General features: G+C 49.6%; 1 protein-coding gene across 1 annotated transcript in view; it reads right to left on the bottom strand.

The window, feature by feature from the left end:
- NID2 (nidogen 2) overlaps positions 1–17,574 on the bottom strand; it is a 53,792-nt gene that overhangs the window by 27,550 nt on the left and 8,668 nt on the right. The window contains exons 3-7 of the mRNA XM_077819633.1: positions 8,869–9,101; positions 4,855–5,570; positions 2,419–2,568; positions 2,084–2,329; positions 556–756 (exon numbers count right to left, since the gene is read on the bottom strand). Of these exons, the coding sequence (XP_077675759.1) occupies positions 556–756; positions 2,084–2,329; positions 2,419–2,568; positions 4,855–5,570; positions 8,869–9,101 (1,546 nt within the window). The remainder of the gene's footprint in view (positions 1–555; positions 757–2,083; positions 2,330–2,418; positions 2,569–4,854; positions 5,571–8,868; positions 9,102–17,574) is intronic.

Raw genomic sequence — 17,574 nt, 5'->3', positions numbered from 1 at the left:
ATGCACAGCACAGGGTGGGGGAGGAAGATGATGGGAGGGAGGCGGTCTATCGCTCAAATGTGACTCCTGCAGCCACGTTACAATGGCAGCCATGCCAATCTGAGATTACAAAATCCGAGTCAGGGCTCAGCTCTGGATTCCAAACACCCCAATATTCCGGACTGTTCAGTTCCTGGCTTTCGGCTGATCCCTTCAGCGAGGCAGAGCCCATCTGCCAAATTCAGGGGAGGATTTTGATCTGGGATTTGGACTCCATCTCTGCAGTCCAGCCCTTTTCGGCTGGGAGAATGTTATAGGAGACCCGGAGTCCCGGAAATGCACTGAGTCCTGCTGCCTAGAAAAGGGAGAGCGTGAGTGCTGCAAGGAAGCAGTTTCTCAGCAGATAATGGTGGAAAAAAATTAAAAATGACCATTGGTTACTTGAAAAAAACCCTGCAGAACACTGCAGAATTCCAGTGTGTATAACAAGCTGTGGGCAGCCTGGCTAAGAGCAGGCTAACAACATTTGCTCTGCAAAACAAAAACACACAATGAATGAGAGTCCTTCAGTCATACCTGAGTGAGAGTAGTGGTAAAGCTCCTTGTACGGTGCAATGTGGACAGTAAAGTTCTCCGGAATAAAAGGCACCTGGCCCTGAATATTTGTCTTAAGGCTTAGGTAATTTTCTGGACCCAGGCCATCAGCTGTTTGAGTGATATGGACCTTCTCCTCTCCTGGGTAGAAGGTGACTTCCAAACTGTGGGTGAATTTAGCACCTACAATGAACAGGGAAGAAAACCAAGCTCTGCTACAGCCGTTTTAATGGATAAATGAACAATCTTTTTACCCAATCCTTAGAGTATATTTGAGACAGATAACACAAACCGATCATTAGCACAGAGCGGCACCAGAAAATACCAGTCAATAATACCGACCTTTTCTGAAGCCTTTTGATTCAAGACGCTGTTTTAAAGATCTGCATGTGCTAATATCACACACTGCCTGCATCTACAAAGGGGAGACTAATCGGTTACACATCCAAGTCGTTACCCAGCCCGGAATAGGTCAACGCTGCTAGTCACTTGGAGCCCAAACCCGAGTTCGCACTACGCGTTCAGAAGTTTTTTGGCAATAACGTTTTTGGTGTAAAGGCTGGGCCAACACTGGTGTAATGGGATCACAGGGAGATGGAGATTCTGCTTGGTGCTTTAGCTTCCAAGTCTGCGGGGTCTGGGAGCACCCAGAGACAGCACACTTAAGCCCCAGTCCTCGGAGGTATTGCGGCACCTACCTCCCACTGGCTATGGGCCTTAGTCCCGGGGGGAGGGAAATGCCTCTTGCCCCTGTAGTGAACCCTCTGGCCACTCCAGGAGAGCTCCAGAGAAGACCAGCCAGAGAACAGGGAGTGTCACATAAGGGGAATAAAAAGGAGGAATGGGGGTTAGGGCGCTCAAGGTTGAAAGACATCAGGTGTGAGGAGAGGAGGGGAAATTTAAGGAAGTATATAACCATTACACAAGACAACTTAATACCCCTGTCCCAGAGGCCCGAGGCCTAGCCAGGCCTGATTACAAAGGAGCCACACCTGGGTTGGATCAGGTGGTCCCACCAGAAGGCTTCCACCGTGACGGCGGTCTGGAGAGTTGTTGAGGGGCAGGGTCAGAGCCTCAGCCCAGCAGGGGAATAGTTACGGCGTCAGACGTAGCTCTGGTTTGCCGTATGGGGAAAAGGAAATAAAGGCCTGGCCAGGAGGGCCTGGGAGAGCCCTGAAGAGGGGAGAAATTGTTAGCAAGGCACCACAGAAGCATGCCTGGCTGGGGAGGGAGGGTGTGGATGGCAGGCAGCTAACCCTGCCACAATCCCCCAGAATAACTAGTTTCCTCCATCAGTAGAACCAGCCCCATAACTTTGGAGATTCAGAAGGAGAAAACAAACAGCAGCTCAGAAGATACTGGGCGTTCCTGACGATTAGCTGTTCCATGCCACTCCTCTCACTCCTTGAGAGCCCCCCAAAGTCAACGGGAGAGGCTCCCCTGGGGAGCAATGGGCCCCAGCCCATGCCCTGTTTGCACTGCGTAGTCAAACGTGACGCACTCCACTTACCAGTGACACTAAAGCCGTTCTCGTAGCCTGGTTTTTCCAGAGCAAAAAGCCACCCGAAGAGACCTCCGATTGGAGTCAGCGGCATGAGCGCACGAGCTGCCGGCTGAGGTATATGGCTAATGGCGGTGTAGGCTCTCCCATCGTTTCCAACTATGTAGGCATGTAAGTCAACGGCACTAAACCGCACGGGCGTTTGTCCCACCAGGAGATTCCCACTTACTTTACCGTTGAGACGGTGAGCGGCCCCTGGAAGAAGACACGACGCCTTGGATCAGTCTCAAAGAACAAGTCAATGCCAGAAGCTTTGAAGCCTGCAAACACCCGCTACAATTTACCTTCTGGCAAGCAGTGTCTGCCGTTCCCATAGAACTTGGGCTGGCAGTGGCAGCAGAAGCCGGTGGCGTAGTCCGTGCAGAAGGCATGCTGGGAACACAGGCTGTGGTTCCACTGGCAGGTTTCCTTGCTGGCGGTATTGTACGTGAACCCTACAGGCAAAGCACAGGTTAGCACGTAGTAAGGAACCATGCCTTAGCACATCGCCAGTTGCACAGCAGTCTACTAGCAAAGCTGTACAAAGAAGGACAAAACCTTCAGATCTTAAAGGAAACCTGACAACATCTGCCATCTCACGGTCGTTGTTTGGAGTTGGACAGTCAGCTGTCCCTTCAAGGTGGGTGGGATTCTGCACAGACAAAGCTCTCGCTGACCCCAAAGGGAGTTTAGCCTGCAGCAGGACTGAAGGATCGGGGCCTGCAAACACCCGCTACAACTGAAAACACGATAGGTGTTCCACTGGTGAACAAGACAATAGGTGCCTTATAAATGCCCTAGAGAGACAGCCAGTGGTTTCCACCATTCCCCAGTTCCACCCAGGTGCCAGGCATGTAGTAATGGAAAAATCCTTCCCAAGGAGAATTGCAGAGGTACAGGAAACCTGCAAACTCTATTCCATCATGGGGTCTGCAGCCAGCCAGTGTCCCCATCCACAGGGGTGAATTCCCCCCTGCCACAGACTGGGGTGGGATGGGTGACTGTGTGAATGATGAAACCCAACACCTCCACTGGCCATTCTCAAGGGTGCACATGGGGAGACGTTCTTATTAGCGCCCTGTACTGTAGGAAAGGACAGTTGTAAAATTCATGTAGGCTGGGAGGTTCGAAGGGGCTTAGGGAGTTAGGCACCCAACCGCAACTGAAGATCAATGGGATTTTAGCACCTAACTCCTTAGCCCCAAGTGAAAACTCCAGCCTGCATCCCTCCTAGATACTGAGAGACACGATCACCATTGCACGGGCCCAGGGCAGACCGTGACCCCATTTCGTATGCCACGATTCACTAGAGCGAAGTGGCTTACAAAGCTGCAGCCTTCGTGGGCATCACCGTAAAAGAGCCGAGGTCCTTGAGTTCAGTGCAATCACACCTGGGGCGAGTTTGGCCCAGCATACGTCAAACTTCACACACAACTACAGCCGGCCTTGGTGCTCTCGAGCATTTGCCTTGGTAAGGGCCAGTTCTCAACTGCCCGGCGTTGCAATGGCTGAAAGGTTCAATTTCTGGAATTTCTTGCTTTTCACCTTCCTGGCCAACTTTTTCTCATGCAGCTTGTAATTCTCACCCAACAGCCAGGCTACGTCCTTTATCTGGCAGCTGTTAAACATCATGCCTCATCCTTCAGAAGGGCTGGAATCCCCAACCCCGCTCTCTCTGCACATCAATAACAACTCCTCCTTACTCTCCTTCCCTGTCACTCAGCTCACTCAGGAGGACATCTGGCAGAGCTCCCCCCGGCTTGTGTCAGCTGTCATAGGGACAGACAAGCACAATGAGCCAGCCAATGCAAGCTTCTCACACAAAGACGCTACCTCCCGCCGAGACGGTTCCGCTGTTGGGGACTCATTACCTTCTCCCACATTCCTGCCCCCCCCCACATCCCCGGTGTAGGACCAAGGGATCCGGCCCCATTACCACGTCCTTAAAAAGTCTCCAAAAAACTCTCAGGCAATCTCGTCACCTCCACCTGGTCCTTGTGGAGTATGAAGCTTGGAGTAAGCTTGGAGTTCGCTCTGTTCTGGATCATCCAATCCCCCTAAGAGTTCACGTAGCTCCCCTGCCTTTCGGGAGCCGGAGTGGCCCCTCACACCCTTGTTACAGGAAGTTAAAAAATAAGATTTCTGAATATTAGAAGCATTTGTCAAATGTGTTATCTCGGCAGTTAGTTCCCTGCGGTGGAGAAATCTCTCTCGCCCAAAGCCAGTGTAGGGTTATACAGTGACCCCCTCCCAACAATGCCCAAAATAACAATGCTCCTGCCACTGGATTATCTGTACTTCCCCACTCCAAACCTTAAGCTAAATCTCCCTTCCCTTTGATGTAGCTGAATTCCCGCTCTAGGTAAGGGTATCAGAATCTGGCCTTGTGTAACTCTGCTTTCAGTTCACACTGCTGGGGTGAAGGTCATTTACTGCTCAGTGGATATGATATTCAAAGTTCTGCGGGACATCGCCAAGTTAAATCGCTCACGATGGGCCACATCCTCAGCTGGTGTGAATCGGCGTCGCGCCCCGGACTTCAGTGGAAGTCAACTCCTAAGTCCAGCTGGCTTCAATGCAGTCGATGCCAGTTTACGCTAGGGAAGGTTCTGGCTCGGTGGATCTTAATTTCACTCATTTCCTGATCAACAAACAGGTCTTTTTGGTGAAAACGTTGTTAGCTACAAAGAAACCCAACAGCTGGAAATCAGTTACAGACACTTTGGATTCACATCACTTACCCTCCCGGTTAAAGCTGCCGTCTTCGTCCACACCAACTACCTGCCTCCCACGATTAAAGGGAGGGGAGTTCTCTGGGTAGCCCTGAAGCATGACCTCCCCCTGTGGGTAGACTGAAAAGATGTCCGTCTCGGACGGTACAGTGCCACTGTCTGGGTAGGGCTGGGCATTGTCCTGTTCAGGGTTTGCTGGCAGCCCCTGGGTCGTTAGCTCCAGCAGGCTGTCCTCGGTCTCTAGTGAGGATGGGTTTCTGATTCCTGTTTCTTGGGAGGACTCCACTTCATCTTCCAACGCAGGAGGCAGCTGGGATGGGCCTTCCTTCATCCCGGGCACTTCAGGATAGGCCGGGCGACGGCTGGACACCGGATATGGCAATGTGGATTCCAGCTCCGAATCCAGCCTGGCACCGGAGTGTCTTGGCTCGCTGTACAAAACATCAAGTCTTGTGTAAACATCAGGCACCAGCTCAGTCGGGTACTCAATGTCGTCTTCTTCGTTCTCATCATAAAAGGGCTCGGCATAGTCTATGTTTTCATCAGGGTAGTCAGCATCCAGGATGTTCTGCTCCAAGGTGGCACTGCTGAGCGTGCTCTCCGGAGTTTGCTGGGAATGCCCCTCAGAAGGCTTTTCACCAACTCGAGCTGGCATGACATTGTCCAGCGGGGAGGTGCTGCCAATGTGGAAGGCCCATACGCCAGGAATCCCTGAGTTGCTTGTTCTAGAGACAAATTACAAACAGTTACATGCCACTGCTATTTACAGCTGCTTACAAATCACAGAGCGTCCCATCCAGCAACTCCTGCTCAGAAAAAATCTCCCACTGTGCTCGATGGGAGATCTGCCTGAGAAAAGACTGTACAACTGGAGCTATGGGTCAAAACGATCAGAAATGGCTAGTAATTTGGGGGGGCAAACACCTGAAACACCTTAAAGGGGCCTGATTTTCAGAAAGTGCTAACTACTCACCCTCTCAATAAACAGACCCCTTTAATAATACCTAGCCCCTGTCATCGGTAGATCTCCAAGTGCTTTACAAAGGAGGACCAGTATCATTATCTCCATTTTACAGATGGGGAAACTGAGGCACAAAGCAGGGCAGTGACTTGCCCAAGGTCACCCAACAAGCCAATGGCCAAGCCAGGTCTCCTGAGTGCAGTATTCTCTCCACTACACTGCCTCCCTTAAGGGGCCTCAAATTGGCCCCCCTTAATTTGGAATCACTCGTCCCATTTGAAAATTTCGGCAATGATCTTTCTGGCACAGGAGAGGGTCAATATTTTATTAGGTCAGGAGGAAAAATCAAAGTTTATTTCTTATAAAATCCCATTCCATATGTTTTCACAGCTGTTTTTTAATTCAATTTGATCAGCTCTAACCAGCCTGCGATTTGAGCTGCGCCCGGCCTTAAAAGGCACTGGTGCCTTGTGGGAAAAAACGTTTCTTTAGAAACAGTTGTGCTTTTATGTCACATTTTCTGCATTTTTTTTTCTTTTTCTTCCCTTGTTCTTTATGGCTGAGGTCAGCTATGTGCAGAACAGCTGGTCCTTGAGAACAGTGTTAATGTACAGAACGGCTGCCATTTCACAAGCTCAACGGCTCCCATTGTTTGGATGAAATCCCCCCTCTGTGCAGAAGGCCAATACAAGGCCTATAGGACACTTCAGGATCATATAAGCCCAGCTTTGACGGCTTCACCGGTGTTCTGCCTCTCTGTACGTGGGTGAGTTTCAGCCCTACTGAAGTCTGTAACGGGTTGGTGACATCACAATCACTTCCACAGCAACCGATTCTGATGTCTCCGGCTCTAACTTTCTCAGAATTCATACACTCCTAGACACCTAGGGCTAAAAGGGAGCTCCAGAGGTCATCTAGTCCATCCTGTGTGCTGATGCAGAAGTAAGAACACCTCAACAAGCCCTGACAGGTACTTGTCTAACCTGTTCTTCAAAACCTCCGATGACGGGGTTTCCACAACCGGCCTTGGTAACCTATTCTAGTGCTTAACTATCCTTAGAGTTAGAAAGTTTTTTCCTAATATCTAACTTCAGTCTCCCTGGCTGCAACATAAACTGATCACTTCTTGTCCTACCCTTGGTGGACATGGAGAACAACTGATCACCTAAGTTCCCTGTAAGCCGTGTGGCCATGCAGCCACCTATTTAGTGCCGCTCAGGCACTCAGGGAACCTGGCCAGATCTGCTGCTACGGGGCACCCCTCCTCCAACCCCAACTTAGCCTGCGGCCCGGACCTGCTGCGGCTGGGGCGGCACAGCCAGATCGGGCCCAGATGCAGCCAGGGAGGTGTGGCGCGGCCCAGCCCGACCCCGGAGTGGCCTGGCCCAGACCCAGGCATGGCAGGGGCGGCCCTCCCCCAGCCTGGAGCTGCTGGGGTGGGCTGCCCCTACCATGCCTGGAGGGACCCCTATCCTTCAGCCCCAACTCCAGAGCTGCTGTGGCAGGGAGAGTGCGGGGGGGCGGAGGGGGGGGGAGAAGAGTCCTCTCTCCCCACCGTAGCCTGATCACCCTCCTGCACCCCAAACCCCTCATTTCTGGTCCCACTCCAGAGCCCGCACCCCCCCCAGTGCCCAATCCTCTGCCCCAGCCCTGAGCCCCTCATCCCTGGGCCCATGCCAGAGCCTGCACCCCCAGCCAGAGCCTTCACACCCCTGCACTCCAACCCTCTGCCCCAGCCCTGAGCCCCGGCCCCATCCCAGCCACATGGATGTTGTTATGTGCACCACTATGGAGGTGATGTGTCAGACATATTGATGCACATAACAAAATTCATTCTGCACATGGGTGGGAAAAATTAGAGGGACCACTGCTGATCACCCTCCTCTTTATAACCACCTTTGACACACCTGAAGACAGCGAGCGTGTTGCTATAACAATAGCCTGTTCCACAGAACTTGGACTATGTTCTACCTCATCAAAAGCACCGAGGAGCATTGGCAAGAACAGGTGAAATTCTGGAGCTGCTGAAGTCAACGGCAAACCTCTCATTGACTTCCGTGGAGCCGGGGCTTCACCCAACATATGGGCTTGACCAATGTCAATACACAACCCATCCAGCCTGCTTGTTTCCATATTTTCCATGTCTTAATAGCACCTATTATGACCTCCAAGCCAGCCAGCTTATCAAGTGATCCATCCCCTGTTGCCCAGTTCCAGCTTCTGGCAAACAGAGGCTAGGGACACCATCCCTGCCCAATCGCCATTGATGGACCTATCCTCCAGGAACTTGTCTAGGTCTTTTTTGAACCCCTGTTATAGTCTTGGCCTTCTCTAGCAAGGAGTTCCACAGGTTGACTGTGCGTTTTACGAAGAAATACTTCCTTTTGTTTTAAACCTGCTGCCTATTAATTTCATTTGGTGACCCCCTAGTTCTTGTGTTATGAGAAGGAGTAAATAACACTGATTCAGCTAGTCCAGTGGTCCCCAAACTTTTTAGCTCGCGACCCCCAAAGCCCTGTCTGCACCCTCCTCCACAGGGCCGGGAGCGGGGTCACGGCTCCGGGAAGAGGGGTAAGGGTGTCAAGGCTGGGGCCGCAGCTGGGGTGGGGGCAGCGCTTCGGCCAGGGCCAAGGCCGACAGTTGGGACCCCAATTGTGGGGCAGGCAGCCAGGACCAGCAGCCGGAGTCGGGGCCAGGAGCAGAGCTGGGTGGCGCTTGCTCCCTCCCTGCCCCGCAAGGGGGCTGGCCTGGGCCCCAGACATGCCCCCCGAACGTTCTTCTAGACCCCCGTAGGGGGACCTCTGAGCTAGTCATTACCTAAGTGCAATAACAGGGGTAAGTAAACAGTAGGAAACCAGCAATCAAGGCAACATGATCAGTATGCATTTCTGCGTAACAGGATCCCAAAGCAGAAGACTGTTTCCAAAGGGGATGTTTTCCCTGAGGCAGCCTCTGCTTTTAGTTCTGACAGATCCAGCATTTCAGCAGCCTGGGGTTTTAACTGATGAAAGAGCCGCGTTATACAGACACGCCGTTCAACGCGCTCCCATCGCGCTACTTACTGGTAGAGATTTTTCACAGATTGCTCGCTGCTGGTGACAGTGTAATACGGCCCTTCTCTCTTTACGTAATCCGTTTCGCCTCTGCTGAAACCCACTCTGGCTGGCAGCTCCAGTTGGACGTTGTAAGACTCCTTGGGCCGAGTCCCAAAGAACTGAAGGCCGTCATCGGGATAAAGGAAAAGGGCGTAGGTGTCGGAGTCATCATAGGCTAAGACTGCCTGGAAGGTATTCAGCTGCAGAAGAAAGCATCATCACAAACGTATGGGAGACTTGTTAAAGGCCTGGATGAGTGAGAGAAAGCCCTGGAATGAGGGACACAAACTGACCTCAGCTACATGGGACTTTGGTTTTGATGCAATTAGTTTACAGCAGTGGTTCCCAAATTTTAACAACCTGTGTACCCCTTTCACTAAAATGTCAAGTCTCGCAAACCCCCTCCTAAAAATGAATATTTCCAGGGATTTTCTCCTTTACCTGAGTATAAATGATAAAAGCAGTGATCTTGGAAATATAAAATTTGTTTTTATGACATGCTTATTACACACTATTATTAATTATTATTTATCATTACAGTATTTTTATCACATTATGAAAATGGCAACACTCTTCCAAGATCTCACTTTCGTAGCCTACATCACTTTGAATGAGCCTGTTATAAGACAAGGCTCCTAGGGTTCATCAAGGAGTATCAGATGTGAGAAAGCATGACAGTATTTAAGAAGCCAACTCAAAGAGTTCCTTCTACACAAGCATTCAGGCCTTGAGCAGTCCAGGCAAACGACGCAGGGTACAACAAAGCTTAAACTTGTTCTTCATAATAATTTTAGAAAACAAGACTAGCTGCCTATTTAATTTTAAAAACAGCAAAAAATATCTACCTCCCTTTCCATTTCTTATAAGGAGTCTTGAAGTTTAAATCTCCTCAATGTGACAGATACGCTTGCTTTGATCTGCTTAGTTCTTGGAAGTCCAGGGGCTCCGTGCTGCTGGCCCCGTGCTGCCCGGGGTCCCAAGCGACAGTTCTGTGCACCATTAGGGAATTTTTTCCCCTGAGAACCCCCTGTAACATTTCACGAACCACCAGGGGTTCACAAACCCCAGTTTGGGAACCACTGGTTTACAGCAATTAAAAATAAGGGTGCATCAAAGGGGCTTGGGACTTTGGGACCAGACTGGATAACATCTCCTGTGATGAAAACTTGAGAGGTAGGGACAACGGCTATGTTAGGGTTCCCTCCCCACTCTGAACTCTAGGGTACAGATGTGGAGACCCGCATGAAAGACCCCCTAAGCTTATTTTAACCAGCTTAGGTTAAAAACTTCCCCAAGGCACAAATTCTTCCTTGTCCTTGGAACGGTATCGCTGCCACCACCAAGCGAGTTAGACAAAGATTTAGGAAAAGGACCACTTGGAGTTCCTGTTTCCTCAAAAAAAATATCCCCCAAAGCCCTTCACCCCCTTTCCTGGGGAGGCTTGAGAGTAAACAAGGTGAGCACAGACCAGACCCTTGGGTTTATAGGACACTACAAACCCCAATCAGGTTCTTAAAAGCAGAACTTTATTATAAAGAAAAAGTAAAAGAAGCACCTCTGTAAAATCAGGATGGAAGGTAATTTTACAGGGTAATCAGATTCAAAACACAGAGGATGCCCTCTAGGCAAAACTTTAAAGTTACCAAAAAAAACAGGAATAAACCTCCCTCTTAGCCTAGGGAAAATTCACAAGTTAAAACAAAAGATAATCTAACACATTTCCTTCCTATTACTTACAATTTGTAATCTTAGATGCTTAGTTCAGGTATGGCTTTAGGAGCTGTATTTTCCCTGCCCTGATTCCTCGCTGACCCGGAGAGAACACAAAGAAACACAAAACAAAAACCTTCCCCCACAGATTTGAAAGTATCTTCTCCCCTTATTGGTCCTTTTGGTCAGCTGCCAACCAGGTTATCTGAGGTTCTTAACCCTTTACAGGTAAAGGAGGGATTTTATGCTACCCTTAGCTGTATGTTTATGACAGACTAGGATTTCACAGGAGAGTTATGCCTCTCTGAAATTCTCTGGGAACTGGGAATCTCATTCCCTTGGAAAATCCCACTCAACGTGCTTAACCAGAAAAATGTGTCAATAGCAATGTGTCTCTTTCCCCCTTCCCCATGTATGACCAGCATTAGAATTATTACAAACCCCCATGTCTCTTTCATTGAGGAGCGAATTATTACAATCATCGCCTTTTGAATCTAGGAAAATAATTTAGTGTCACAATCTTACATGTGTTACAAAATGATCCGTAAGTGTGATCTGTTCTGGGTGTTTAAAACAGGAAAGGGGGGAAATTGTCTCCAACACACAGAGACAGAGAGAGAGCGCGCTGGCATTCAAGAGAAGAGAATGAGGGCCCAGAATATTAGCTGGAACTACAAGAAATGTGCAATCTGGGGCTTTAACTCTGAAGAGAGACCTCCTAGCATATCATAGGGAACGCCATGCAAAAAAATTGAGTCTGGAATGTGCTAATAGAACTGCTGTTACCAACCCCAGCACTGTACAGAGGAACAAATGCAGTGTGTGCCTGCCACTTTTCATGTGATTTGTGTTTGACTGAATGCTAACATTGAATTCTTGCCTCAGCTCACACAGGAAAGCAGCCAGAGATCAATAGCGGCTCAGGAAGAACCAAAACCATACCACATTCAGCATTCGTTATTTTGTATGAGAGAGAGATGGCTCATTGGCTCAACAGGATGTGGTTTAAATTTGGCTTAATGAGATTTTTTGTGGAATTGGTGCAAATGGTCCACTTCAAACAAGGAGAGAATGATCAGTTCACACCACAATGATCCCATCATAAGGAGTTTCCACTGTTTGGAAATCCAGGCATAAACTTCTACAGTACTGCCCACCAGCCAGTCAGACCACGAGACTCACCATCTGTCCATAGATTAGTCCTCAGTCTCCAGACATGTTACATGTGAAACAAATTTTGCTGGCCCCAGTCACAGTCCCTAGGGAGCAAGACAACCCAGATGGCAACCTCTGGTCAGGACAGCAGAGGACCAAACAAGGGCAGGAGAACAGGGCTGCGGTCAGGAACAGAGATCATTCACCAGACTGCGTGGGGACTATGGTTTCCACAGCTCTTCCTCCCATTACTCACCTGCCTTTCACGCTGATCTGATGTTCAGACATAAACAACCCTCCCAAGACTGTCAGCGTCCCTTGTTACATAAACAGGGGGCTGTGTAGGAATTAGCGATGACGAACACAGCACCCTAGCTCACCCCCACCAAGTGGTGATGCCTCAAGCTTCTGTCCAACTGAGATAGGGGCAAGAGAGACACCTGAATTTGCCACTGTGAGCCAGGAAATGCCCCTGTGAAGTGTTTTTGAGCATCCTCCGGCTACAGGAAGACACATTATTAACAACGTGAGGCTAGATTCTGTTCTCACTTGTACCTGGAGTCCCTATCTCTAGTTTCTATCTCTCTAGTCATAGAATCATAGAAATGTAGGGCTGGAAGGGATCTCAAAAGGGGGGCCAGCACCACATGATGAGGCAGAGTTAAATATACCTAGTCCAGGGGTTCTCAAGACAAAATTTTTGGTGGCTTCAGATTGCGGCCATCAATTCTTGCTGGTGGCCACTCTCACACTTTTTCCTACAATACTTCATTAGCTTTAGGAAAAACAAACACATATGCACATAGACACGTCCAAATCATTGTAGTTTGTTTACTGCTAGCTAGTAAGACTGCTGTGAAAAGTGATATTAACAAACATACAAGTATCACTTTTCACAGCAGACTTACTCAGCCCAGGCAAGCCTGGGGACAAATTCAACCCTGGGTAAGGGTCAGGGGAGGCAGTGAGGGTGGGTGGGTGGCCGGGGGAGGTTGGAGCACGAAGCCCTGTGGTCAGATCCCAAAGCCCCACGGCTGGGGAACGGGGCCCGGGGACAGAGCCCGAAGCTCTGTGGCTGGAGCCCAGGGCTGGAACCTGGACCCCCGTGGCCAGAGCCTGCCGCCTCCCCAGGGCTAATGCCCAAAGCCTGAGCTCCACCACCTCTGGAATGGTGGGGAACTCACTGGCTGCCTGCTCCTCCAGTTTTGTGTCCCAGATGTCCCCAGACCCAACCCCTGCTCACAGCCCCAGCAACAGCCACCAACACCAAGGCAGTACATCCAGCAGCAACAAGGAGTGGCCTCTACTTTCCCTCTTCCCCACCCATCACAGCCCAGGAGATTGTGGCGTCAAGAAAAGCCCCTTGGTGGCTGCATGCAGCCACATTTGAGAAACGCTGACCTAGACCAGCCCTGACAGGACTTTGTCCAACCTGACCTTAAAATCCTCCATGGATGGAGATTCCACAACCTCCCTAGGTAGCCTCTTCCTGTGCTTAGCTACCCTTAGCGTTAGTAAGCCTTTCCAAACATCTAACCTCAATCTTCCTGGCTGCAGATTAAACCACTTCTTGTCCTTGTCATGGAGAACAACCGATCACTGTCCTCTTTATAACAACCTTGGACATATTTGAGGGCTGAGATCGTTTTCCCCCTCAGCCTTCTCTTCTCTAGATAAACATGCCCAGTTCTTTCAACCTTTCCGCAGAGGTCAGGTTCTGTTAACCTCCTCTCCTTTCTGCTGCTCTCCGCTGGACTCTCTCCAATTTGTTTGCAGTCTTTCTTCAAGCGTGTTGTCCAAACCTGGATGCGGAACTCCAGCGGTGGCCTCACCAGGGGTGAGTAGAGGGCAACCATTAACTCCCGCGTTGTCCATGCAACGCTATTGACTTCAGTGGAGCTACTCCAAATACACAACTGGATCAGAGGAGATCAGAATCTGTTCCAAAATCCTGAGATTGTCAGTTTACAACTACTTAGGCTATGTCTGTGTAACCCACACACCTCCTGGGTGTGGTGTTCTGCCCCACCTAGTGGCACTGAGACCACGTGGAGATTAATGAGTCTGCTCTACAGCCTTAGAGAAGTGCCACAAGGCTTTTGGCTCATGCACTAAGCTCCAGAGGTCCCAGGTTCAATCCCACCCGCTGATGACCAGGGTCTGTCGGCGTTACATCTACACTAGAAGTGCTTGACCAGCATACTATACTCCCAGTGTGGACACAGCTATGCTAGCAAAGCCGCAGTTCGTATGAGTATCATAAAACAACTACACTGGTAAAAGGGCAGGTTTGCGGCTATATCTACATTGTGCTGTACATCAGTCGGTCAGGGATCACACCTCTTTGCACCCCTGACTGACACAGCTACACCTGCAGAAGGTTGTAGTGTAGACGTGGCTGTAGCCCTTGTCTACACACAGGTTTTGTACTGTTATCAATGTGAATTTTTTCCAAACATAGTTTTACTGGTACAACCCCACATGTGGACATAATTATATCAGTATAAAGGTGCCTTCTACCAGTGTAGCTTATTCCTCTTCCCAGTCACTGTATGATATCCCAGTATAAACACATTTATACCGGCATAACTGTCCCAACACTAGTGGCTTGGTACAACTTGTGTGTGGAGACAAGGCCCAATGCACTGGAAGGAAGCTGCTAATTCCTCAGAAGGTGACTCAGTATATCACAGGTCTCCTTGGAGGAGATGTACCTTGTAACCAACACCGGGCCATGTAAATGGCATCGCCCCAGTGGAGCCAGTAGACCTGTGCTGATTTACACTGGCCTTGTCTAAAAACTAGTTATAAGCAGGAATTTTTAGACTGATCAAGGAGCGGCTCCAGTTAGCGAAGCTCATAGGGCGCCCCAAAATTAAAATAGGTCCCTGGTCCATTGTCCTTGGGTGAAATTCACCCTGGGCAGCCACCCAGCACATCTATCTGAGAACTTCACCAACACTATTTGATTTCATCCCCAGTCCCCATCTGAGCTACGGCAGTGCTATTAGCCCCATGGGAAACTGATGCTCGGGGAAGATTAAATGACTTGCCCAAGGTCACACAGGAATTCTGTGACTCAGCCAGGAACTGAGTCCAAGTCCAGTGTCCTATCCCCATCCTTCCTCCTCAAAAGAAGTGCTGAGCAGGTCTCGTACTGGTCCTCTGTCCAGGGCTGAATTCCATCACCTGAGGGGAGATCAGCCACATAACAAGCACTGCATTGTGACACTTGCATGGCTCCAGGGTGAGACATTCATCTGCTTCAACGCCATCCTAAACAAATTCCACTTCCTTCCCTTCCTCCCCACAGGCTCCCAGTGAGTTATTACCAGGACGTTCTATTCCCCTGCAATGGGGCTCTTCCATCATTTTCTCTACTTTATCTTCCAGGCTCTTAACCCCAGCTCTTCTTTTCCTGAGCATACAAGAAACTCTTCCACAACATCTGATTTTTCCTTCACAACCAGGAGACTTTTATCCTTCTGCCGTCACCTAATCTCCCAAACTCTCTCTCTCCAAACTGAGCCCCAAGGCCTGGCTTCACATCAACACCCTTGGTCAGAACATTGGGAGAATACAGAGAAAACACATCGCTGGCCACGTTCTGGACTCCGGTACATTGCTAGCTCAGAAGTTGACCCCCTAGTACAAGATCATCAGGACCTGCATAAAACTGCTGTCTCTGTTACCACAGCGCGCTGCTACCAGGTGGGCATTTCGAGAGGTCCTGAAAATTTGGGGTGAAATCCTGGCACCAGCGCAATCAACGGGAGCTCTGTCACTGACTTCGGCAAAGCCAGGAGGTTATCCTCAATCAGGTGCATGTTTCCCCTGAATGTTCCACGGAGTGTTCATGAGCAGTGGGCACCCACAGCTAGCCCCTTGCAGAGTAACTAGTCCTAACTCATCCTGAGCGAGCTACCTTGCAGGACAACCCACACCTCTGATATGCTGAACTCCTTTGGACTTGCCTTTGAACCTTGCCTCTAGGTTTAAAGGAACCTTTGTACTGCATTCTGAGTGATCCTGAAACACGATTCTCCTGTATCTCACATCAGCCCTCTCATGGCTGTAACCCCATTGGCTGCTTTGGAGTTACTCCTTCTTTGCACCAGCAGGAGAAGAATCCGTCCCCCAGTCTCTACTAAAACATTTTTCCCCCCCTGAGTTTTGGGCTCCCTGATTTAATGAGGCTGAATCTCTGTGTCCATCAATTCCCCCAGCTGGAAATTGAATGATAATACTTCCTTTCTCACTGTCTTTGTCTTGTCCTTTCATACCGGCAGGGACTGTCTCCTACTATGTGTATGTACCACGTGCCTAGTGTAACACCAACAGACCCCAGCTGTTGGTGGGTGGGATCGAACCTAGGATCTCTGGAGCTAAACACATGAGCCTCTACTGCATGGGCTAAAAGCCACCTGGCTCTTAGCCAACGCTGTAGCAGACTCGTTAATCTCTTGGTGGTCTAGGTACCACTAGAGGGGACAGCGCGTCACACCAAGCAGGCATGGGTTATGTACTTCCCCTAGCCAAGGAAGCAGACCCCAAGCTTCTGAGACTTCCCAGTTGATAGCCCAGACGAGGCCCCACTTGTAACGCTGTCGGCAGGTGGGATCAAACCTGCGATCTCTGAAACTTACTGCATAAGCCTCTACTGCCTGAGCTAAAAGCCACATGGCTCTTTGGTGGCTGTAGCAATCTCATTAACTCTAAGTGGTCTAGGTGCCACTAGAGAGGGACAGAGCCCCACACCCAGCAGGCATGGGTTACACTAGCACAAAGGGGCCCTGCTCTCAAATCGGGTCCTTTAAGGGCTACTGAAACATAAGTACAGAATGAGAGTGAGCTGCTAGTGTTTTATCTGGGGGGAAGGAAGGAATTGAAATGATGTTTTAAAGCCTTTTCAGAGAAATGATGGAAAATAAAATCCTACTAATGATCCAATTCTAAGTGTGACGATGCGGGTAAAGTCACGGAAAGATGCCCTCCCACGTCGGTTAGCCTTTGGCTTGACAGACACTCAGCAGCATGGACTTTTCTCATTACAGTAATTTCAGCAGCCAAAAAGGGGCCCCAGCTCTATTTGTAGAGTTTCTTAGCATTTCCACAAGGCAGTCATCATCCCTCCTATATAAAAGGGAGTTTGTTGTGAAGGACGCACACCCACACTCACAACCCCAGGCATTTAGGACTATGCCCCAGTGACAGCAGTTCAGCAACACAAACAAAGCTACACTGAAAAAGATCTGGGGTGGGACGGGGGACACAAACACATTACAAAGCTGGGCAATCAGAGACTGCACCAAATCCATCCCTGGTGCAACCTCACTGCAGTCAACAGAGTTTACTCTGGAGCTTGATTCTGCCCACTAAGTCCTCACTGAACAAACTGAGGATAATCAGATGGGAATCGCTGCTAAAGTTTGCCAGAAGGGTTAGAGAGAAATCGGACAGATAAGAGGGATGGATGGAGTGTAAAGGACAGAGGTCAAAGAGCAAGAACAGTTAGCTCAGAGCTTGTTACTAGGCTGATCTCAATGGAGTTTGGCCGTTTAACACTTGTTAAAAGAGCCATAGAAGGCAAATTCCACCTCAGTGCAGCTTCCCAGAGCTCCAGCTAAGGGTAAGCCAGATTTCAACTCGCTTCACTGTGCAGGCTGCCAGAGACCATACTGCTCACAAACACTGTTGCTGTTTTCAGTTACTCAATCAAGAGTGTGCCATTGTATAAAAAACACCATGGAGAAATGTCTACAAAATGCCGTCCCTAAACAAACTCAGTAGCAGCATTGTCAGCAACAG

The sequence above is a fragment of the Eretmochelys imbricata genome, chromosome 6, assembly GCF_965152235.1.
Source record: "Eretmochelys imbricata isolate rEreImb1 chromosome 6, rEreImb1.hap1, whole genome shotgun sequence".
Lineage (NCBI taxonomy): Eukaryota > Metazoa > Chordata > Testudines > Cheloniidae > Eretmochelys > Eretmochelys imbricata.
Note: the sequence above shows the minus strand (reverse complement) of the source record. Positions and strands in the feature narration are given on the sequence as shown.